This window comes from Acomys minous, assembly GCF_964271855.1.
Source record: "Acomys minous genome assembly, chromosome: 18".
NCBI classification, from domain to species: Eukaryota; Metazoa; Chordata; class Mammalia; order Rodentia; family Muridae; genus Acomys; species Acomys minous.
In genome coordinates this window covers 46590604-46615816 of record NC_140501.1, presented here as the reverse complement: position 1 = coordinate 46615816, position 25213 = coordinate 46590604, and the positions used below count along the sequence as shown (strand labels likewise).

General features: G+C 43.5%; 1 protein-coding gene across 17 annotated transcripts in view; it reads left to right on the top strand.

The window, feature by feature from the left end:
- Positions 1–25093, top strand: part of RCBTB2 (RCC1 and BTB domain containing protein 2) — a 38336-nt gene extending 13243 nt beyond the window's left edge. For 14 of the 17 annotated variants that reach the window (XM_084767549.1, XM_084767552.1, XM_084767547.1 and 11 more), the window contains 11 exons: positions 2795–2950; positions 3152–3302; positions 6351–6517; positions 8392–8550; positions 8673–8780; positions 9899–10041; positions 14483–14673; positions 15061–15187; positions 17265–17404; positions 19091–19221; positions 23384–25093. In XM_084767549.1, coding sequence (XP_084623675.1) covers positions 2795–2950; positions 3152–3302; positions 6351–6517; positions 8392–8550; positions 8673–8780; positions 9899–10041; positions 14483–14673; positions 15061–15187; positions 17265–17404; positions 19091–19221; positions 23384–23524 — 1614 coding nt within the window. In that variant the 3' untranslated portion in view covers positions 23525–25093. Of the gene's footprint in view, positions 1–1920; positions 2079–2794; positions 2951–3151; positions 3303–6350; positions 6518–8391; positions 8551–8672; positions 8781–9898; positions 10042–14482; positions 14674–15060; positions 15188–17264; positions 17405–19090; positions 19222–20022; positions 20130–23383 lie in introns of all 17 variants that reach the window. The other 3 variants (XM_084767541.1, XM_084767538.1, XM_084767553.1) reach the window with 3 other exon arrangements.
- Positions 25094–25213: the final 120 nt, after the last annotated feature.

Genomic DNA, 25213 nt, shown 5'->3' with positions numbered 1-25213 from the left:
CCTCCACAGGACCTCTGGGCAGGCCCAGAAGACATACCCTTCACTAATACTGTAAGACACAAAATGGTGAGGTGGCACCAGCACATTTGAAGAGCTTTGTTGTCACTTTTTTCTTTTGCCAGACCTTAGGGTTGGAGATGTTGCTGCCTAGTTGGGTGAAGTAAATATGATGGGTTTAATTGGACCCCGGAGCAGCAGGGGCCAGGAAGTGGCATAAAATTGTCAAGATGAACATGCTTGTCACCTTAGTGAGCAGCACAGGCAAATGTCCATAATGGCCTGTGTCTTAGTTTGGGTTTCTATTGTTGTGATGAAACACAATGACCAAAAGGCAAATTGGAGCAGAAAGTGTTTATATGGCTTACACTTCCATCACTGGAGGAAGTCAAAACAGGAACTCAAGCAGGGCTAGAGGCATTTTCCTCTCTGATGACTCTAGCTTGTGTTAAGTTGACACACAAAACCAGCCAGTACAACTGACCCCTTGTCAACTTGATACACAAACACTACTAAGCCACAACCCCTCCTTTCTTATTCATTCCTAAGAACTCACCTTAAAAAAAAAAAACACATAAATAACTTTAAAAGTCTCATAGTCTTAAACACAGTAAAATTTCAATCTCTTTAAAATAGCTAATCTCTCTAAAATGCTAAAATATCTTTTAAAAATTCAAGGCCTTTCAGCTGTGGGCATCTGTAGAAATCAAAATTAAATTAAACACCACCTTCAAGAGGGACGAACCAGGGCACAGTCACAATCTGAACCAAGCAAAACCAAACTCCAACAGTTTAAGTAACCCATGTCCAGTTATCTGGGATTCGCTCATGATCTGGGCTCCTCCAAAGGCCTTGGGTCGCTTCTCCATCTGCCCTCTGTAGCACACACAGCTCATATCCTGGGTTCACAGCTGCTGCTGTTCATGGTGGTCATCCCATGGTGCTGCCATGTTGAAAATGATGGGGTCTACTGCTGTACCTGGCTCCACTTTGCACCAGTGGCCTCTCATAGGCTTCTCTTCATGTTGCCAAGCTCCAGCTTCTCTGCATGACCCCGTTCAGTCCTGAGCCATCAGCTGCCGTTAGGCTGCACCTTCACCAGTGGCCTCTCCCAGTGCCAAGCCTCGGCTGCTCTCCGTGATCCTTCCATGCCTGCAAAACAAGTACCACCTGGGTGGCTCTTACACATTTCCAAGTCAGGCTGCCAGCACAGTGTGCAACCGTGGCTGCCTCTGGAACACAGCTTCTCTGGGCTTTCAAGGAACACTTCCCAGATTTGATTTCTTTACCTCAGTCATGCTGGTTTTTTTAAAAAATTAATCATTGCTAATTTCCTAGCTCCAACTAACCAGCATCAATTTTCCCAATAATGTGGAAGTTTCACTTCAGTGGTTCTGGTATCTTGATAATCACAGCTGATGGTTCAGCCCCAGCTAACCAGAACCACAGAATCTTAATTCAAAATAGCAAAAGCCCTGTTAGAGTCTTGAGTCTTCCCTCTGAAGTTTCACAACCCAGGCCTCCATCTTCGGCACTGCTCTCGGCATTCTTATCTTCCAAGCTCCTACAGAACATCCCACTGAGGTCTCAACACTCAGTGGCTCTTATAGCCCCAAGTTCCAAGGTCCTTTCACAATCTTCTCCAAAGTATGGTCCAGTCTGTTACTGGTACCCCACTCCTGGTACCAAACTTCTCTTAGTTTGGGTTTCTATTGCTGTGAAGAAACACCATGACCTAAAAGCAAATTGGGGAGGAAAGGGTTTCTTCAGTTTTACACTTTCAGATCATAGTCCATCACTGTAAGAAGTCAGGACAGGAACTCAAGCAGGGCTGGAACCTGCAGGCAGGAGCTGATGCAGAGGCCATGGAGGATGCTGCTTACTGGCTTGTTCCCCGTGCTTGCTCAGCCTGCTTTCTTACAGAAGCCAGTTCTACCAGCCCTTGGCATGGCACCAGCACCAAGGGCTGCACCTTCCCACATTGATCTGTAATGAGTTGGATCTCATGAAGAGATTTTTTCAAGTGAGGCTCCCTTCCTTACTGATGACTGTAACTTTTGTCAAGTTGACACACAAAACCAGTAAGTATAGCCTGACCCATAATAGGCAGTACAGGGAAAGTGATTTTTATAATGGCATGCCTTGCATGGACTTGGGACCGGAAAATCAATAATGGTGTTTCCTGGGATGAAATAGATACGTTTCAGTTTCTGTTTAATCTGTTCATGCAGAAAGCTTTAGAACAAAGGAAAGGAATGTTACATTGGGTTGTAGTAATAGGGATTCATGGTGCATCAGTTTTAGAATTGAATCAGCTTACAGACCCAGAAGCCCTTGAGTGGAGGGAAGACCAGGTCTCCCTGAGGGAGGACCTTGCTTGAAGACCTAAAAGATATGCTGTGAGCCAGAGCATAAGAGTTATACTGTGCAGCAGTGGCCACCCTCCTCCGTCCTCCAGCCTGCACCTGCTTAACTACTTGTTTCCACAGCTACATTTAAACCATAGCCACTGTTTGCTGTGCTGCTAGCATTCAGCTGGTCAGGGTCCACACTTGGGTGAGTGTGGTGACTTTGAGGATCTGATTTTGGCCAGGCCACTAGTGCCTGGTCTTGGAGGAGTGCAGGAGACGGAGCTAGGAGCAGTTGTGTAGAGCAAGCAGCTTTAAGCCACAGACAACACCAGTTGTGGGTTATTCCTCTTCAAGCTAGTTTACTCTGCAGAGACAAGAGTCAAAGAATGGTTTTTGTATGTTTGTTTTAATTGGTTGCCTCAGTACATAAGTCTTGTTCTTTTCAGCCAGTACATGCTACCCTATCCTCACTGAAGATGTTAGATGTGGGAAAGTGGCCAATTTTTTCCCTTTGTTCTGAGGAAGAACTGCAGTTGATTCGTCAGGCTTGTGTCTTTGGCAGTGCCGGCAATGAAGTTTTATACACTACAGTCAACGATGAGGTAACTTTGAAGAAAAAAACAACCACCCCATATTTTTAGTAATGAGTTTATAAATTGAAGACATTGGGGGGAACTAAGGAATAAAGCATTTAATTTTTATTAATTCTGAAACAAAGAGGTTTGCTTTAGGAAGCCTGCCCGAGGTAATTTGTAGACTTTTTAGAAATGTTCCTCCTTGAACTAACTGTTTTTTCCCCACAGACTTTTGTGCTTGGTACAAACTGCAGCGGCTGTCTTGGAGTAGGTGACATTCAGAGCACAATTGAGCCTCGGAGACTGGATTCTTTAACTGGCAGAAAGATAGCCAGCCTTAGCTATGGGAGTGGCCCACACATCGTCCTTGCAACAACAGGTAATGGGGACTTAATGGACAGGTGTGGGGCATTGTTTATTTGTTAAGAAATAAGACCAGGATGCCCTGAATTTGAGAACAAACTTTCTGACTGAGCAAGGGTTGCAGGCTCTGTCCTGTGAGCTTGGCCATGCGTCGGGCAACATGAAGTATGAAGGTACTCGGACAGCAGCGGGGAAAGACAGTGCACCCAGCCCTTCTGTTCCCACTCAGTGAGTGTAATTATTAGGTGAGAACTCTACTTGCATTGAACTTAGCTTCCCGGGCCGTGGACTGAGAGACTAAATGTTGATTTTGTTATACTTCTAAATCTTAGCAGCCTATGATTCTTCCCCCTGCCCCCGCCCCCTGCCTCCCACCCCACCCCGAGATAGGGTTTCTCTGTGTAGCCTTGGCTGTCCTGGACTCACTTTGTAGACCAGGTTGGCCTTGAACTCACAGTGATCCACCTGCCTCTGCCTCCCGGGTGCTGGAATTGAAGGTCTGTGCCACCACGCCTGGCTTCAGCCTGTGGTTCTTACATTAAATAGTGACTGACGGAAGTCTGTCTTAGTTGTGTAGAGAAAACATTCTCTTGGCTATATCATTAGAATTCAGCTATGCCTCGGAGGTATGTATTCCAGGAATTTGGGAGGGGGTTCTAGTATAGATCAGATTATTCAGACCGTTTCTGAATTAAAGAAATAACAAAAGTCTGGGGCTGGAGTGATGGCTTAGCAGCTAAGGAAAGGCGAAGTCAGGTAAGAGTAAGGTCAAGTGTGGGCAAAGGAGACCTGAAAGCTGTTCTGTTTTTGAGGCTCCCGCCTGCCTAGGTCATGCTGAGCTATGGTTTGTACTCTTGAGGTGAAGGGGTACAGGTCAAGGTCTCGTGTGGTGTAATAGGAGCCTTCCCATAGGCAGAGAGCACAAAGGCTACATTCTCAGCCAGGATTTGACACTTCCTAAGGAGAGAACAGGAGACTTTCTTGTTTGGAGCACACCAGAGAAGGAAAAAGAAGTGAAATAACCCCTCCCTGAGTGTGCAGCTGTAGGTTTGTGACATGGTAAACAGAATGGTCTGAGAAGTCTCAGGCCTTGAAGTTTAAGTATATTACGGGTGCTATAGAAATTAATGCAGATCCTCCCTAGAGCAAGTTACCTCCGTCAGAAAGAAGCCTGGAAGAATCACCAAAACAGCTTTTCAACATCAATAAGCCATGCATGGTCTAACATAAGCAGTTGTGCGGGGCACTAAGGCCCCGTGCATGTGGCAGAGGGCAGGCTGTAGTGGCCTTTTCTCGCAATTCTAGAATTGGCCAGTGCTTCACACCAGTAAGTGTGGGCTACCATCAGCTGAGCAGAGAGGCTGGTCCAGTAAGTGTGGGCTACCATCAGCTGAGCAGAGAGGCTGGTCCAGTAAGTGTGGGCTACCATCAGCTGAGCAGAGAGGGTGGTTTGGGGTCTTTTGGTTTTTTGGTTTGTTTGTTGTCTGTGATTTATTAGCATGATTCTGATATTGCAATACACATGCAGCATGCAAAGTTTGCAATCTCTCTTAATTCATTTACTTTTTAAAAAATTTATCTATTTATTCACTTTACATTCTAATCACAGCCCCCTTCCTCCTGGTCCCACCCTCCTTCCCTCTTGCCCCTATTCCCCCATCCCAGACCCCCTACACATATGTAACTGGTGGGCAGCTTGATCTTCATGTGGGTCCTAGTAAGGGAGCAGGGGCTGTTTCTGACATGGACTTTGTTGCCTGCTTTTGATCACTTCCCCCTTGGTAGGGCTGCCTTGCCAGGCCACAGGGGAAGAGGAGGTGTGTGTCCTGGTGTGACTTGATGTGCTGGGATGGGTGGGGGAGGCTCCCCTCTACTGAGAGGTTGGTTCTGTACAGAGAGGACTGACGTCAGCGGAGGGTGCTGGGTATTTGCAGGGTGAAGCTATCTTGTTTGGGACCATGATTCCTGGCTCCTCCCCTTCTTGGTCTCTCAGGTCTGATAACAGCAAACTTTGCCTGCTGATGGGGAAAGTGAGCAGGAGTGAGCACTAAGACATTTCCGTTGGGTGCAGGACCAGAGCTCAGCCCAAACCAGCAACTTCCTGTAGAGTCTAACAAGTGAGACCCAGTAGAAGATAGGGTGATTACTAACATGAGCTGTTAGACTATCAGACAAGGATAACAGAGAAGAAAATATTTGCAGAGGAAAAATCCTACAGACATCATTGAAGATTTGGAAAAGACCCAGTGAACAATGTATTATCAAGTGAACATATTCATTGGACAAGTTCTGTAGCAGTCTGTATACCACAAAAGAAGAAAATAAAACCAGATGGTCAGATGAAGCTACTCAGAACACAACCTAGGCAATGTAGTAGAAAACACAGGTGACAGGGAGCATACATGTGATTCATTTATTCAGTCATTTATTCAGGGCTGGAGAGATGACTCAGAGGTTAAGAGCACTGACTGCTCTTCCAGAGGTCCTGAGTTCAATTCCCAGAAACTACATGGTGGCTCACAGCCATCTATAATCTGATCTGATGCCCTTTTCTGGCCTGCAGGTGTATATGCAAACAGAACACTGTGTACATAATAAGTAAATAAATCTTTTTTAAAAAACACAAATTCATTTATTCGTTTATCTGGATGTGTGATTTGTTATCCATAAAATGCACATACTTTTTATGAATTTTTATAATTGTATAAGTGATATAATACATTTTTAAAGTTAATTGGTCATCTTCTCTAAAGGAAACAAAGACCCAGAAGAATTAAGTAACAGCTTATAGTCTTGACTTTTAATGTACTCTTTTCTCTCTTTTATTTTAACACTTTGTTAATTTGGAAACCAACTTCTAGCTATTTTTTAACTTTGTGTGTTTCAGTTCCATCGTGTTGCTTTGATATGGGAAGCGGTGTGTGTTTCCAAATAGTTTCTCTCATGAAGTGAGTGTGGAAGGGGGAAGTCAAGCAGCCTTTGCAGCTGAGTGTTAGTCCATCTGTGGGAGTCAAGGCATGGAGAAGTGTGTGCTCTGACGCTGCTTATCTTCTTCTGTTTTCAGATGGAGAAGTCTTTACCTGGGGTCACAATGCCTATAGCCAGCTGGGCAATGGGACAACAAATCATGGTTTAGTACCCTGCCATATCTCTACTAATTTGTCAAACAAATTAGTCATTGAAGTTGCCTGTGGGTCTTACCATTCTTTGGTCCTAACATCAGATGGAGAGGTGAGGATAATTAGCATAAACTCACTCAGTTCTTTTTAATATGTTCTATAGATTTCTTTAACTGCCCCCAAAGTATGGTTATGCAATGAACTTGAATGTTATTGTCTTAGTTTGCTTTGCAAAAGGGAGGGGGGAGGGTTTATTTGGCTGTCAGGCTACAGTCGACCATCCAGGAAGTCAGGGCAGGAACTCAAGACAGGAACCTAGAAGCAAGAACTCAAGCTATGGGAGCTGGGCATAGTGGCGCACACCTTTAATCCCTGCACTCAGGATGCAGAAGCAAGCAGTTTGCTGAGTTCAAGGCCAACCTGGTCTACAAAGTGAGTCCAAGACAGGCAAGGCTACACAAACCCTGTCTTGAAAAAACTAAACAAAAAACCTAAAAAGAAGAAGAAGAAGAAGGAGGAGGAGGAGGAAGAGGAGGAGGAGGAGGAAGAGGAGGAAGAGGAAGAGGAGGAGAAACTCAAGCCAGGCCATGGAGGGACTCTCTTCTCTGGCTTGCTTTGCTTGCTGCGCCTGCTTTCTTATACCTCCCAGGACCACCAGCTCAGGGTTTGCACTGCCCCCAGTGGCCCAGCAGTCGTTATTCAAGAAAATAGCCTTTAGACTTCCTTACAGACAATCTGCTGGAGGCATTTTCTCTTGAGTTTCTCTCTTCTCAGATAACTCTGGTATATTAGTTAGGGTCCTCTAGAGGAACAGAGCTTATAAAATGAATCCATCTATTACCTACCTATTTATTTCTATCTATCTATCTATCTATCTATCTATCTATCTATCTATCTATCTTATTTGTGCATATATATGTACATATATACCTATATATAACATATGCATATATCACACACACATCACACACACACACACACACACACACACACACACACACACACACACACACAAATGGCTGTCTACCAATGGAAAATTTAAGAATCTAGTAGTTGTTCAATCCATGAGTCTAGACATCTCAGCTGGTCTTAAGTATATGGCGGGATCCTGAAGAAGTAGGCTCTAATGCCAGTGAAGGATGGGCTTGCTAGAGAGGCAGAGGACCAGCTTTAGTTTTCCATGTCCTTATATAGGCTGCTAGCAGAGGGTGTGGCCCAGATTAAAGGAAGATCTTCCTATCTCAGAACATTTGGGTAAAAGATGGGTCTTCCCACCTTGAAGATCCAGATTACAAGTGGGTCTTCTCACTTCAAATGATTTAATTAAAAAAAAAAAAACTCACAGGTGTGCCAAATGACTTATTCTAATTAATTCCAGATGTAGTCAAGTTGACAACCAAGAGTCACCATCATACCTAGCTTGTGTCAGAATGTCAAAACCAACCAGTTACGAGCTAAGCAGAGATGTTTAGATAACCACCTCCCTCCAATTCAGCCTTCTTCTTGGTAGCAATTTAATGTCATGATGGTTATAGTATGAAGTTTCCCTGTTTTCAGTAAAGACTTCAATCACTACAAATCCCCCCACCCCCCACCCCCCCAGCCCCCGCAAGACAGGGTTTCTCTGTGTAACAGTCCTGGCTGTTCTGGAACTCGATCTGTAGACCAGGCTGGGATTAAAGGTGTGTGCCCCCATCACACAGCTACTACAAATATTATAAGGACCCATTATTACTTTTACATTACTAAAACAAAAGTATTATTTGCAAAATAAAGAAGTTCTAAAATGCTGAGGTGAAGTAGGTATTTTTGTATTATATGATAGTTACTCTTGGTAGCGATAACACAAGTGTTACAAATAATGCCTGCATTGTGGGACCAGCGTCGAAGCTCTTGAAATGGTGGTGAGACGCTAAGTACGTGTCAGTGTCCAGATGAGAAGGTTTATGAATCATGTGCTCTATTTATCTCTTTTCTTTCACATAGGTGTTTGCCTGGGGCTATAATAACTCTGGGCAAGTGGGTTCTGGATCAACAGCAAACCAGCCCATTCCTCGGAGAGTCACCGGGTGTTTGCAGAATAAAGTGGTCATGAACATCGCATGTGGGCAGATGTGCTCCATGGCCGTTGTGGACACTGGAGAGGTGGGAAAGTTGCTTCATACTTTGTTGAAATGGTTTTCTTTGCCTCCTGGTGTCATATGAGCATGGCGTGCTTCTCACGGCAGAGCTGAGCTGCTGAGTGTCAAGTTTCTTATCTTTCCCAGGTCTACGTCTGGGGTTACAATGGGAACGGGCAGCTGGGTCTGGGCAGCAGTGGTAACCAGCCAACCCCGTGCAGAGTGGCAGCCCTGCAAGGCATCCGTGTCCAGCGGGTATGTCTCCTGGTGGTCTCTGCAGTACACTGGAGCCCAGGCTCCTATGCACATGAAAAGTGCAGCTGCTTTGATGTGTCCATTGAAGTAAAGGTTCAAGCCCCTTTCCCTGAGTTGAGGTGCAGATGTTCGGAGAGATGCTGTTTCTGGGGTTCGTGTGTGACCTGTACTGGCAATGGCAGGTGCACACGCTTTGCTGAGGAACCTGTGACAACATACATACCAACAGTTTTAAGTAGCTTCATGCCTTTTGACCTGTAATTCTACTTTTAGAGAATTGTCCTGAGGAGCCAAAGAGAAAGTCTTAGCAAATTAGTTAAGTCACAGTGAAATCCACTAATATGTACAATTCATATGCATTAGTAATTATAATTTTAATGAAGGCATTTTGGGGTAGAGAATAAACATAAAATGGTAAAGAGGAATGTAAGAAGAAATAATCTACTAATCTAATGGTAAAGGAACAGTTAGATGGCGCCCATCGATGAGAGACTGCTGTTCTTGAGACAGAGTCTCATGTTAGCTCAGGCTCTTGTGCTTGGGGTCAGAGATTACAGTATTTGTCACAACACCCAGCTTACAAAGGATTTGTAATAATAGGGAGAAAGCAATGCAAAAACAATGTTAGGTTAAAAAAAAAAGATACAAGATAGTTACATATTTATGCTCTCTCTTAAAAGCATGTAAGTCCATATAAGTACATATTTCTTTATCTGAGTAAGTAGGGGGGGAAAACTCCTCAAGCCCTGATCTGGAGAGATTTTCATGTGTATACTTTTCATTTTCCACATAAAACATGTTTTTACCTCAATAACTAGAAGAAAGAATTAGAGTATCTGTCTTACACTGAACTTGTGAGAACACTGAGTGCTGCTGAGAACTGACTGCAGTAGGTGAACGGGGGTGGGGGGAATAATGTTTGTAGCACTGGCCACTCAACTGGGCCCACACTAGTACCTGAAGAATAGTGATTAATTTACTGTTTGCCGTTATGAATAGGCTGCCTTTTTGGGTTATTGTTTTAGTTCTTAACCTACTTTGTAAAGAAAAGTTTTCTTTTACTTGTAGACCTGAGAGTTTTCTTTTTTCTTTTTTTTTTTTTTCTTTTGTTCTTCCAGGTTGCCTGTGGCTACGCGCACACCTTGGTATTAACAGATGAAGGTCAAGTGTATGCTTGGGGTGCAAATTCTTATGGCCAGTTGGGCACTGGCAATAAAAGTAACCAGTCCTATCCTACCCCTGTTGTTGTGGAAAAGGACAGGTAATGTGTATATTTCCAAATCACCTCTTTAGTAATTAAACAGCATGTAGAATTCATGGTACTGATTATGGAAAATTACTCTTAGCACTAGACTTGTCTTTAGCCAGATTGTTTGTCCTTTTGAAAGTTGGCAGGTGACCTGTTGGGAGGTGACACTCCTGTGTTCACTGACCTGCGTGTCAGTTGTACCTCCAGCACTGCTCTGTGCAAACTACAGTGACTGAACTGTCAGTAGCAGTTGTGTGTGCGCTGTCTTCTAAGAGATGTCTCCCTGTGTTCTTTTTTTTATTTTGAAGGGAAGCTGGTAATGTCTGAGGCCTGCCTTTTAAAGCTTGGGAAAATGATGGTGCCCTGTGTGATACAAAGCTAGTCTTGTAGCTATTCACACAGTGAAAGGTAGCATGACTTCATTGTTTAAACTTCCAAACTGTTGGTCTGCAAAGGTTAGTGTTAGAAAAGGACGACTCAGTTTTAGGCACTTAAGTAATTTCCAAATGATCCTAATGATTTTGAAAGCTTCTGGCTTCCTCAGGCAGTCACATAACTGCCTTTCCAGCTGTCATCTGACTCAGTGGTGTGGCACAAAAATATTACAGTACTTCCCCTTTAAGCCAGTGATGCTGTCACTCTAGAAATTAATATGTTCTTCCTATTTTTTTTCACATAGTATTTTTCATATGTGAGTTAAAATGAATATATGGATAAATAGATTAACTGGCACTTACGTACTTCCTCACTGGGATTCTTAACAAGTTGCAATTTTTATTTACATACTGTAAACATGGTTAATTTTATATAACCTATATATAAATCTGTAAAAACGAACCCCTTTTAAGCTAGAAGTTTGAAAATAGGACCTTTGACTCTAATGGGGAGTAGGCGTTATAGTGGTGCAGAAACTGGTACATAGGTGCTGGTAACTCTTATCATTTGCTGAACTTGTAAAGTATCCAGAGAGATCAGTGAAAACAGAAGCAAAGGCTTCCTTAAGGTTGTGAGTAACTATAAAAATGCCTTAGCCCGCCCTCTCACTCAGCAGAGACAGTGCCAGGTCTGAACACAGTGCTGAAGGTCAAGTAGAGGCAGCACGGACAGGAAACTGACCCACTGGCGCCTCCCATCATGGTGCTTCTGCTCTTAACTTACCCTAGCATCTCTTCAGCGACTGGCGTGGATTGCCCTGCTTTTTTGACCTAGAATGAGATCACAGCTTCCCACTGGTCCGCCCTGGAACAGACTGAGCCACTGAAGTGGGGGAGAGAGCAGGAAGCAGAGATGCAGCAAAGGGAAGTGATGGCGTGCACGTTGCTTTGTAGGGCTCTGAGCTAGACTGCAAACACTGGGGTTTCTCCTGTGCACTTTTTTGCACTTTTGCTATTGCCCACACAAGTGGTGTTTGGTGATACAGATCAGGGATGGATATTCTGAAAGGATCTTAGTTTCCCAGTCCTGAACTTCCGAGCTTGCACACTGTCATGTCTCAGTTGCAGGCATGTGGCAAGGAGGACATTTTTAATCTGCTAGGATGTGTTCCATCCCTCCTGACCCTTCCTAGTGGCCTAGCCTCACATGGCTCCTGGAGCTCCTTTCATTGAAGCCAGATTTGGAGGAATTGGATTTTGGGTGGGGCAGGTGTGAGTCTACGGTTGTTAGGTACCTGTTCATAGAGAAAGAAAAATAAAACCTATCTACACTGGATTCTCTGTTCAACCAAGAAGAAGCTTTAAAAGGGTTGGCACGTGACTCCTTGCTCTTAAGTTTATCGCATAAGGGTATATTATAACTAGTAATGTAGAACTAGCTGTGCCTTGCATTTTTGATGATTCTGTGGCCTTTTGAGTAGTCCACTGGGCTTTTAGAGAACCATTACTGGGAATCGGATTCTTCAGTCTCTGTCTCAGAACGCCAGTGGCCTTATTAGTATGTTAAGATGTCCAAATGCTTAAAGAACCTTTTATTAGCTGCTTAGCTACCTGTGTGTGGGGGCCCACTCCAGTGCTGCCTCAGTACCATGGGGTGTGGTTTTCAGGGCTCACACTCCTGGGGCCATCTCTGACGACTCCTCCTTCCTCTGTGTTCATCCAGGCTACCCTAATTCTACCTTGGAAGATGGGGCTTTGGCTGTGGTAGTGCCTTGCCATGGGTCCTATCTTTTCTGCCCTTTCAATCTGTTGTGTACATTGTCCTTAGAACATTGTCTTCTTCCGTCACCTCTCTGTTCAGAGCTCTCTCCCACTCACCTGTCACATGAGATCAAGACTGAGCGCACAGGCATTTGTTGTGAGAGACACTATGGTTCCTACAAACTCCATGGCCCACTGGCCCCCAGACTGACTTGTCTGTTCCAGTTAGAAGCACCTGTCGATGCTTTCTTCTGGTCTTACTATGCCTCCCTTTGCCTACAACTTGGCTATAGGCCTTTCTCTGCCTTGTAGGCTCTGTGTTATTGTGACAAATTCAAAGCCTGCCAGGCCCATTAGCTCCCAGGTCTGTTCTTTTATCCAGCAGAGGTGGGAAACTGCCATGCTCTGGTTTGCTGCTTCTCTGTGGGTGGAAGCCAAGCTCCCACAGTCTGCAGCTCCTGCAGCAGCTTTTAGAATGACGTTGGTCATGGAGCAGCTACTGTCCATACTTCACTCTCTGGGTGCCTAATTTCATGTCTCTGTATCACAACGCCTGTGCGACTGTGAGACCATGGCTGCTTTGTAGCCTGTACCCTGTCTGAGTTGTGCACTTCGCTCTCCCCACATTGTTTTTTTTTCTTTACAGAGATAATAAAACTGATTATAAGACTATAAATGATTTGCTTATACAAACTACTGTTACCTCAGAGCTAGTGTTGCACCCACACCAGGATGCTCTGATGCATTGAGACCTTTATGGCTTCTGGGAGGTGGGCAGCCTGCCAATAAACTGATGGGAGCAGGGGACACATTTATCTTCTAGTAGATGAATTTTATCTGTTGAAAAATGTATACTTACTAGAAAGCCAGATCTTTTGGACCATTTTCCCACTCTGTACAGGGCCATTCTGCAGAGCCCTGGATGTGGGAGTCAGTTGCCTGACCCCACCATACAGATGTCAGAAGAGACTAGGCAAGGTCTACCAACCTGTGGATGCTTCGAATATACAGCACTACACTTAAAGCTATGTGATGATTGTGTTAATTAAACTACCAGAGGCATGGCTTTGTCCTGACTGATGAGCCCAAAAAACAAAATGGAATCTCTTATGCTACATTTCCAGGCATAGAACTGAAGATAAGTTATTTATCTAACCTAGGGGATCAGGATAAGTACAATATTAGCTAAATTCCCCAGTCTCATTGAAATCGCGTGACACTGAAGTTCCCTGTTTTAATCCTTAACAGAAAGGGTCACTCGATGTCGGCCAGTCACTCATTTCCCTGTGGTTTTGTCGAGGGGGAAGGAGCAACTGAACTGACAGACTGTCTCTGTTTGTTTCTGCTTATTTCTTTCATTCCTTCTGTCTATAGCCTCCGTTGGATCAGTCCACAGGAACACTGTTTTGTGGAGTGAGACTGCCCAATTCTAAGAGGGAAAAGAGAGCCAATTAAGGCTGTTAAAGGAAGTTCTGATTTTGCACTTTTATGGCAGTAGCAGTATGGAAGCCCTGCTGTGCTGATTGCTGTACCAGACACTGCCCAGTACATGCTGTTTATCATTTCATTCCCACGCAAGGTGGAACCAAGACTCTTGGAGCCAGGGGCCACTCAGTATAGCGCATCCTTTTAGCATGCAGAAGGCCCAGGGTCCACTCAGTATAACGCATGCTCTTAGCATGCAGAAGGCCCAGGGTCCACTCAGTATAGCGCATCCTCTTAGCATGCAGAAGGCCCAGGGTCCACTCAGTATAGCGCATGCTCTTAGCATGCAGAAGGCCCAGGGTCCACTCAGTATAGCGCATCCTCTTAGCATGCAGAAGGTCCAGCATTGATCTCTGGCATCAAAACAAAACAAAATCCTACATTTATTGTGCCAGGATGACTTTCCGCTCTCTCTCTTTAAAGTGACTGAAGGTGGTTTTGGTGACAGGGATAAGCCCTGGGCCGCTCTCTTGCTGAGCTAGTGCTTAATCATTATTCATCATGGTCCGTGTCTTTACTATCTAGTTAGTAATGCTTCTAAAGATTAGAAAAGTTCATTTTAAACTCAGAGCAGGGTGGTGCATATTTTTTAAGGTCTGTTGGTTACCAACAGTAGACCCTCCTGAATTACAAATGCCATTAAAGTATGGCTCTAGTATTTGTGGCTGAAAATTTAGGATTTGAGGTATGCAGGTCTTGTTTTGTTCTTTGTTCCTTGGGCCCACCCGCTGCTACCAGCTAGTTAGCTGGGCTGAGTCAGGTGCACCCAGGGAGGGGCCAGCTCCCTTTCCTCCTGCTTACTGTGTCTCTGTGGTGTTTGCTTGTGAATTCAGAATCATAGAGATTGCAGCCTGTCACTCTGCCCACACATCTGCTGCCAAGACCCAGGGTGGGCACGTGTACATGTGGGGCCAGTGCCGAGGCCAGTCAGTGACCCTGCCCCACCTCACCCACTTCTGCTGCACTGATGACGTGTTTGCCTGCTTTGCCACCCCTGCTGTTACCTGGCGCCTCCTCTCTGTGGGTAAGCGCATCCTCATACATTTGGGGCACGTCCCGAGAAGGAGGAAGAGGACGGGTTAGGACCTCTTTGGGTGCAGGATCTAACATACTTCTCTGTGGGCCCCTGGGAAAGGGAACTAAGACAACTGGGAACCAACACCAATACTAATTAAAGGTAATTTGACTTGATTGCTTTTTGGGTTAGTGAAATAGTTGGAAGCATTTTTGGTTTTGCCAAATTTGCAATGAGTATTCAGGGATGTGAATCCATATTCAGGGTAAAGCCTTGTGTAGCTGGTCACTTGTTTGGGGGAGTCAGCATTTCCCAAATGCCCAGAGTAGGGTCTTCTTTTTTCCTTCATGCCCAACATCTGTGACTGAACCTAGAAGTACTATGTTGTTCTCTTAGAACCGGATGACCACCTCACTGTGGCTGAGTCACTGAAGAGGGAATTTGACAACCCTGATACTGCAGACCTCAAGTTTTTGGTTGACGGAAAATATATTTATGCTCACAAAGTCCTTCTCAAAATTAGGTAAGAGTGGTCTTCTGTAGGTAACAGTGCCTAATGACCTATCTTCAACCCCTGGGACTCAAATGTTGGCTCCCATTTATGACCTCTACATGCATGCCCCCCCCCCCACCACCACACTAAATGTGTAAGAGCTCTTCTCTTTTGAAGATTGAGATTAATTCATTTATCAGTCACTTCAGGTGTCCAAGGGACTGTGTCAGGCACTTGAGTAATTAAGAGGCAGCTTTGTTAAGGCCTTTTTGCTCCTTTTTTAAAAAAGAAGACTTATTTATTATGTACATAGTGTTTTGCCTGCACCTGCACTTCAGAAGAGGACACCAAATCTCATTATAGATGGTTTGAGCCACCATGTGGTTGCTGGGAATTGAACTCAGGACTTTTGGAAGAGCAGCCAGTACCCTATTCTCTGAGCCATCTCTCCAGCCTCAGCCCTTTTGCTCTTAAAGCACACAGTGTTGTTGATGGCGGCCAATTAGATAAGATATGGAAGCAAGGTGGGTCACAAGTATGAGGTTTCTGTTCAGGAAATGAGCCCTGGAAGCTCTGGCTGAGGCTCTGATTTATTTTACTGCCTGAGGCCTGAGTACAACCATGATAATAATCTCTCTCCTCAGGCTTAGCTTTCAGATGCTGTAAAAAAGAAAAAAAAAGAAAAAAAAAACCTGGGGTGGGGCAAGGCTTTTCCAGACCAAAGAGACCTGGGTGATGCCAGCACAGAAATATTTTAAATCATAATATGTTTAATTTTTGAGCAGTGAGTAATATTTACCTTTGTCCCATGTACCTAACCTGTAAAGCCCCATCCTGCCTTCAGATACAGAAAACTGTCATACTGAAAAATTCCTGTGGCCAGATTTTTCTGTCATACATATTAAGCATCTTCTAGAAGCTCATATATATGAAATTCTATGGCCTTCTTTTTAGCCTTGCTTTTCCCTCCTAGCATAATGATTTGGGATTTTGTTGTCACTGTGTAAAAGATACTGAAATCCTCTTTCAGTGACTCACAAACCCAATATGATGTTTTGGTCTCAGGTTCCCACTCTGTAAAGTCACACAGTGCCACCTGGTTCACTCTCACCATGGAGCTAAGCTTTCATAAAGAAAGTGGGAACTTAATTAACTATGACAGAGCAATGCACACACGTGGCCTCGGCTGTGACAACTTACTTTATTATAGTAGCAGTATGGTGTTTTCTCTGAGGCTGAGAAAGAACCAGGTCTCCACTTGAGCTTCTGGTGGTTCGTGACAATTTTTGTCTTTTTGAGGCATGCCTCTGGGTCTGCCTCTTGTCTGGTTGCCTTGGGGTCTACCACAGTGACTTGGCTTTTGTAAAGAGCCTGTCTCCAAAATAAGGTCACGTTGTCAGTTACCTGGGTTAGATTACACTGGAACTTTTAGGGGACATAATTCAGACAGAATGGAGTGAAGGAACAAAATTATTCAGTTTTAAAAACAACACTGATCAGTAAAGAGAGTGTGAGAAGGAGGCAGACATCCTTCCATGTCTCCCTTAGTTTAGCTGTAGAGACAGCTGCCTAGGCTGCCTTTGCAGTCTTGCTGGTTAAGTTGTTGTAAACTTCAGGCCAGCAAGTAAAGCAAGGACCCAAGGCAAAGAGGATGGTTTTGGCAGTGTTCCATTGCTATGCTAAAACGCTTGAGATGCCTGACAAAAAAGGTTATTTGCTTACTTCATGCTTCGTGTGGCTGAGCTGTAGAACTTATCCTGGGTAAGTTTGGAGGTTTCCTTTGGGGCCTCTTGAAAGGCAGCAGATCATGCTGGGAAATGCCGACTAGAACAGCACTGCCAGTAACGCTAGCCAGTTATCAGAAAAGGAGCTTGGCTTCTACATGTCCCTTTGGATGCATCTCCGCAGTGAGAGAAGACCTCACTCTAGTTCCCCTTCTCTTAAAGCACCTACCTCTTAAAGGTTCTACTACCTCCTATTATGGCCACCCTGGGACCCTCACTATCTAACCAGCAAACAGGAAGGTATACAACGTCAAGAGAAAGCTCTCAGGCAGCCCTTGACTCCAGCCCAGAACCTGCGATGTGATCGTTCTTTCTTCTTTCAGGTGTGAGCATTTTCGTTCTTCATTAGAAGACAGTGAAGATGATATTGTAGAAATGAGCGAGTTTTCATATCCCGTGTTCCGAGCTTTCCTGGAGTACCTATACACAGATAACATCAGCCTATCTCCTGAGGAGGCGATAGGTAATCACCACAGATTTTACTAAGACATTGGCAAAATGCTGAGAAGCCCAGAAGAAAGACTCTGACCACTTGCTCTTCTACTGGTGTTGAACCCAAGTGTTTCTCGTATGATTTAGCCCAGCCACATATATCCTCAGCAAAACTCATTTATCACTGGCAAAGTCTGATATCCTAATTAATAATGAAGATTCACTACAATCTAATAAAAAGGTGTATGACTTTAAAAGAAAGGAAAAAAAGTCAAAGACGTAACCATTGTCTATGTAACAATCTGTACAGGCCTATCAATTACTGGGCATGACAAAGTTCTGCAGAGAAAGCTATTTCTTTTTAAAATGTTAAAAATAGTATAAAGGGGCCAGTAGCCCAGCAGGTAAAGATGACTGCTGCCAGGCCCGACAAACCAAAATTTGAACTGATTGCCGCAGATTATCCTCTGACCTCCTCATAAGCACCTTGACACACCCTCCATATAAATAGGTATATATATATAATTTAAAACTTAAATCGAACCTGGATATGGTGGTGTATGCCTTTAATCCCACCGTTTGACTGTAGACCTTGCATGCACACTGCTTTCCTAGGAGTTTGGACTCCTGGGCTCACTGAGCCCATGGATGCAAGGGCAGAGGACCCACCATCCTCAGCTGAACTCTTACCAGTGACAAATTCTGACATTTTTGCTAACTGACAAGCCCTCTAAGGAAGATTCAGATAGCAATATTGAAAATTAACAGGACCCTTCAAATGCTTATTGAATTTTCCTGCTTAAAATAGTCCATATTGTTCCTCAAGGTGGGTTAAAATGAAATGGGATGTATATGTCAGTCTCCACTGAATTATTTAAAGGAGATGACAACATCAAAGGAAACATCAGCATTTATAGGTGATATTTAAAACAAAAGGAGTCAAGCTCATTTGGAGAAATAAAGGTTGAACACTGGGTCATGCACATGGAAAATAGCCCAGCCAAGAGAACATAGGGAGAGGCACTAATCGAAGAAAAACATTAGCAAGTGACAAAGTGCCCAGGGTGAGAGTGTGTACCTCACATTAAACTCTAGGTGAATGTTGAATAAGAGGAAACCAGATCAGCCCCTGAATTTGGCACTGTGAGGCCCATGTATGAGGACTCACCGTGGGACAGCGTCAGGCTGCAGTGGGAGGTGAAGACAGACAGCACATGGAGGCTGCTCTCTAGGAGTTCTGCTGAAAAGGAGCAGAAACATGTGCTGGAGGAGTGGGGCGCAGATGTGCCCATGAAAGGAGATTCCTTTCTGTTATTTGGTGCTTGAGCCTGCTAAACTTGTGCCTGTGTCATTGACCCACTTCCAACTCCAATCCCACCTCTGTTTCCTTTTTAATTCTGACGTGTTTGCTGATGGGTGTGTCCTCAGAAGATTCTGCTAATATAGGAGAGAATAACTGAGAGAAGCACAAACCTGTCATTATGTTTTTAGGAAAAGTCATTCAAGCCGTTCTCACGTTAACTCCTGTCATCCAGTAGCGCTTCTCGGTGTTAGCTCAGTTTAGCTGTCTTCTTAGGGCGCTGTGACTACAGGTCACCATAATAGTGCTGCACGGAGCTCACTGTGCCTGATGGAAGCTGTGCTCATATCCTTTTGAATGCTGGAGTTGAGGCCAAATACTCACAATACACTCATAATAAATTCTTCTTTCCATCAGGATTGCTAGATCTGGCTACATTTTACAGTGAAACTCGGCTGAAAAAGCTCTGTCAGCAAACTATCAAGCAAGGGATCTGTGAGGAAAACGCTATTGCTCTGCTCTCGGCTGCTGTGAAGTATGAGGCCCAGGTAAGAGCCATCTTCCTACAAGGCACTAACAGTAAGCTCTCGGTAGGTGTAAATGCAACATACAGAATAAACAAAATGGCTAGAGAAACTATGTGACTATAATGGTATAAAAATGAGACTCAGTAATGTCAAAGGAAGGCACTGTAAGAGACTGGTAGACCTGATTTCTAGTGATTAGAATCTTTATACAGTAGTGTGAAATGATGCACAGGTAAAGGGGCCTCCTGCCAAGCCTGACAGTGTGAGTTCGGGCCCTGGCCCTACATATGGAAGGAGAGAAGTGACTCCATGCTGTCCTCTGATCTCCATATACGTGCTGTGACATGTACAATGTACAAGCACACACATAAATAAATTCACAAGTAAATGACACATTGGGAAAATGTTTTTATGACATACAATAAAGTAAGTTCTTCATAGTAAAAAAGAAAAAGAAAGTATGGTCACTTTGACTGGAAAAAAATGAACCAAAGAACAAATTGAAACTATAAATATGCATGGAGGAACTGGGCGGTGACTGTCATTAAAGTGCATATACTTGCACGGGGAGATTAGACATGGTTTTTATTTCTTTCTCTTTGCTTTCTTCTTGAACTCTCTACAGTGGCTGTGTATTGTTATGATAAAGAAAGGAAAGAAAACCTATTTTAGAGCTAAATCTGTAGGAAACAGGCCATAACTTCTTGGAGTCAGTTTCCTTTTGTTATAAGGATATCCTCCCTATTGATTTAAAAAAACAAAACAAAACAAAAAAACAGAGACTGGTAAAAAGAGAATGCCTTTTTCCTTTTTTGTAAACAGCAGCATGCTTATGTAGGAAATTCTAAGTCTGAGGGAGGAAACGCTGCATGGAGCAGACATTACGACTGTCTTCTTTCATAGGGCATGGTTGCCCCTCACCACCTCAGGTCAGAGCTTCATCCTCCTTCCTCTACTTTCTATTAAAAACTTTGTGTGTGTGGTTCTAGGCATTGGATTTTAGGGCTTTGTACTTGCCAGGCAAGAGCTGACCTCTGAGCCGTATGTATCCCCAGCCATCCTCTGTTTATTGTAAGGGAGGATCGCACTATTAGTCTAGGTTTAATCTTAAGCACTTTGTAGCCAGACAGCCCTGGAACTTGCCATCTTCTTGCCTGTAGACTCCTACGTGTCTATAAGAATAACCCTGACTCACTAGGCCTGACTTGTATATACTTGTGGTTTAATTTTTCATTCAATATTTAAACAAAAAACAAACAAACAAACAAAAAACACTCAACTGAGTCCACATAGAGTAGGTTGGCGGTAGGGAGTGCCCAGTGAGGAGACTCTGCCCAGCAGTAGGTATAAGGTGGCCTCACCCCAGTCATTGGCTCTAGGAATGGTAAAATGTGTTTGTGTTGTAAAGGTAGAGACATTATCATTGTTGATGACTTGGATGTGGGATGGGGACCGGGAATGACAGCTTAAGGTTTATGGGCCTGAGTAACTGAAAAGATGAACTCTCTTCCTGTGAGATGGAGCACAGCAAGGAGCACCCAGGTGGCTAGGGTAGCTCAGGGCAGCATTTAGGAGAAGCTCTAGGATCTGTGAAACAGCCAGTGAGCCAGGAGCATAAACCAGTGTACAGTTCATAGCAAAGTGTTCTGAGAGCTGTAAGCCAGCGGTGTTACAAGACAGACAGGAGTGAAGATTCCAATAAGGGGACACTATCAAAGGACACTGTAGAGGAAGAAGTACCAGGGTAAAGCCATGCCACATGAGTACTTTAAAAAAAAAAACATTTAATGCCAAGTGAAATGTGAAAATGCAAATATTTGGAAATGTATAATTTGGGCCAGGTGGGTCAGGAGGTGAGATCCTGAAAGTTAGGAAAGACTTGAGTTTTAGGAAGAAAGAAATCCTTGAATGCATTAAAGCCCTAGCGAGTCAAGGTGCATGCTCAGATCTACGCATGTGAAAGCTACAGTGTTGCAGTACAGCCCTTCAGGAAGGCCCAGGAGAGAATGAAAGCAGAGGAACGGGTGAAGGGAGAACCAGAACAGTGTATCCTGGTAATTTCACTTAAGCACTGAAGGGCCCACTGAGATAAATCCCAGCATGCTTGTGTAAAAAGGAACCAGTACATTGAAAAGCTGATTGAGACAGTTGCTAGAGAAGGCCCTTGAGTAGGTGGGGCAGTGTGGCCTAATGATAAAGTGAGCAGGCAGGCCTTATATCCATCATGGACCATTCACTAGAATACCCAAAAAGAGGAATGCAGATGGCCCAGGGTCCATTTAGTATGTAGCAAGAGGCAGCAGATGTGAGGGGGAAGGCTTTATGGAGCCTCTTCTAAGTGAAGCGGGAAGTCACGTTCATTTGCCTAGCATGAGTAAGAGGAAGTACTTGGACAAAGTATGAGTCATGTTCGAAAATGAACAGGGAACCACTGTGTCTGTGTTTGCCTGACAGAACTAAGAACCCTTATTAAAATGTAGATGTGTAAAACAGTAGCATTTAAGTAGAATGCTTAAAAAGTGTTTGAAAAATAGTAAAGGGACAGACTTCTCTGGTAAGTCTGTTCTATTCTGTATCAACTTACTGAATCCCAGATCCCATTATTACAATAATTATGGGAAATCCCCAGTCTAAAAAGTTAAGGAAGACAGACTTAAATGATAGTTTCCTAAGGTCATTTTACTTTCCCAGTAATTAGCAGCTATCCTGACTGTCTGGCTAAGACACTGCTGTGACCAGGGACCCATTCCATAGCATCAGTACTAGTGTGGGTAGGCATCCTTCCGTCCTTCTGGAGAATTCAGTCTCAGAGGTGCCACTCTCTCCTGCTTGCTGTCTGCTATCGAGTGGCTCTTAGGGTATTTGGCATCTATCCAGACAGCACATTTTTGTTCTCATGTGGGTACATGACTGTTCCATTTTATCTTCAAGAGCTTATGTGGGTGCCGGGCGTGGTGGCGCACGCCTTTAATCCCAGCACTTGGGAGGCAGAGGTAGGCAGATCGCTGTGAGTTCGAGGCCAGCCTGGTCTACAAAGTGAGTCCAGGATGGCCAATGCTACACAGAGAGACCCTGTCTCAAAAAACCAAAAACCAAAAACCAAAAAAAAAAAAAAAAAAAAAAAAAAAAAAAAAAAAGAAAAGAAAAAAAAGAGCTTATGTGGGACAAGAAATGTCATGCTGCCATTGAGATCCCAGCAGCCTGCCAGTCTGTTTTGGGATGGCATGATTACACTTTCCTTGTGTAGCTGGTTTTCTTTCTTACAAAGGCAATATCCTGTGGGTTTGTGTGCATCCTGGCATGGCTGTCGCACTGACTTCTCTGTTGCTGATACTCTCAGTTTGCCTTTATCTTCAGCGTTTGCTAGGGTTTCTATGTTATTTTGAGAAAGGACTATAATGGGAAGTGTACATATATAATTTCTTGGGACTGTTGGGAGCTTTGTATTTTATAAAAGAGCTTCAACAACACAGAGACAGAACTTTAAACTTTGGTTATGAACAGGTGCCCTTTGCTAGGTCAGATCATACCTAGTCTACAGGAGGCTTTGAGCTCATTCTTCAGCACTGATCATACATAAATACAGATATGTATTGATATGTAAATCTATAAATTAGCATAGCTGGAGATTAAACCCAGAGCCTCACATGCCAAGCACACACTCTGCCACTTAGTGACTCCCAGTTAGGTTTACCTAAGGTGTAATGTGATGAAGTCTATGCTTCATTCCTGTTGTCCTGCAGAGCAAAATTAGGGACATTCATGACCCTGGCTTCCTGGCATTCATTGCCAGTTGTCTTGGTGTCTCCTCCTCTTCTACATTGTGTCTGTGTTTGCCTGACAGAAGCATTTAAGAACACCTGGGAACACAGTGCTTTAACAAGTGTTAAAAGGGATTGAAAGAATGGCAAGCAAGCACTGTGCTAGGAAAAGCTGCTGAAGGGTGCCTCTGCTCAGGCTCCTCTCTTGGAGGGCTAGTGCTTTGCCCTGGCTGTACTGGACTCTGCTGTTACTTACACTTCCAGAAACATGGACTAATTGTAGTTAAGAGTGGCTCTAACTGGACTGTACTTGTGACATTCCCTCCTGCTGGCTATCAGATCCTTTTTCTGAGAGGAATTCTCTTGCCTTGTTGCACTGCACTGGGAATACAAATTCATGAAGCTGTTGTTGTTGTTCCTAGGACTTAGAAGAGTTCTGCTTCAGGTTTTGCATCAACCATCTGACTGTAGTAACACAAACATCAGGCTTTGCAGAAATGGACCACGATCTTCTGAAGAACTTCATCAGCAAAGCCAGCAGAGTTGGAGCCTTTAAGAACTGATCCTGAATGTGGAAAGGAATGCTTAAGCCTTTCCATTTCATCCCCGCAAAGATAAATAAATAATAGTAAAAATAAAAGCCATTGATGAACAACTCCGTAATTAACAGTATTGATGAGAGTCACAGCTGGCCAGATTCTTGTGTTCTGGCAGAAGGCTGCAGGCCGTCCTCTCCATCTGCCTAACCCAAGGTTTACAGTAGCAGGCATTGAATGCTCCAACTGGATATGACACTCTCTAAGTGAAAATATACCAGTTTCTTGGGTAGGGTGGGACTTTGTGTCCACTTTCTTCTCTCAGCAGGGATCTGTCTGCCCTAAGCTTGTTACAGGTCTTGTGCATGCTGTCAGTCTCTGATTTCATATATGTTTAGAGGTAACTGGCTAACATAAATGGATTCCATGACTCCATGGTTTTGTGTGCTTTCTTGGTGTCTTTGTTAAACCTCCCTCCCTACCCCCGTATTTTGGTTAGTTGGTTGTCTTTTTTAAAAGGAAAAAAAAGACCATTTAGTTGGATAGGTAGGAAAGTGGGGAGAAGTTAAGGTAGGAAAAAGATATAATGAAGATACATGAAAAATAAAAGGTATCAATCACCTAAAATTGAAAATGTCATGATAGTTACCATTTCTTTTTTTGAGTAACTTATGGTGGATATCTTTGGGACATTCTGGAGAAATGGTCCAATATTCAACTGGCTGAGATAGTTACCTAAGTAATGCTATCACGCCCACATTTTTAGCCTTTAACACAGGTGCCTTGTGTATAAATGGCACTCAGCTAATTTACTGTCAATCTTAAGGATGTACTGAGAACAACTAGGTTCTAATTAAACTAGAAGTCTAATTGCTGATATTCATATTCTTTTAGTTTGTAGTTCTGAGAAATAGTAGCAAATTTAGAGCATTATTACAATTCACAAAAAAGCCTTAGCAACTAAATAGTCAAAGGGCCAAGGGCTAATTTTAATTTTCTACTTTCCAAGTTAACTTCTCATATGACATTGTTGAAAATGAAGTATTTTAACTTTGAATATTATGTCTGGAATCCTATGCCTTATATATCTGCATAAATTTTCTTTATATTAAAGAGGGTCTCCCTCTATAAGATTGATTGTTTTTTTTGTGTAGCTAGCTTTTATGTCACTGTAACTTTTTGTTTTTTGAGAAAGTTTCTCTGTAGAGCCTTGGCTGTCTTGGAACTCACTCTGTAGACTAGGCTGGCCTCGAATTCACCAAGATCTATCTGCCTCAGCCGCTGGAGTGCTGGGATTTAAGGCGTGTACCACCACTGCCCAGCTAAAATAACTTTAACCTGGCAGTAGTAAGTACTATATAGAAAGTAACCAACACAGTTCATGAGTAGCAATTAGTGTGATGGAGAAAGTCTGAGTTTTTAGACCAAAACAAGCCACTTTGTAGCGAAAGAAGAAACGAACTGGACAAGATGTAGCATTGGATACTTGAGAGTGTCTCCCAATACGGTATTATGTAAAGGAAACCTTTGTTGGAAATAGAAATCTTGTTCTCGTGTGTAATTATTTGATAATAAAGTACTTGATGATAGAACAAATTGCCTTCTTAAATTGTTGAACAACAAAATCAAAGTATCAACTTTATGTCTCATGGCTATATAAAAATCCCTTTTATGGTCGGTATTGTTAAAAGCAGATATTCAGATACAGCAAAATTG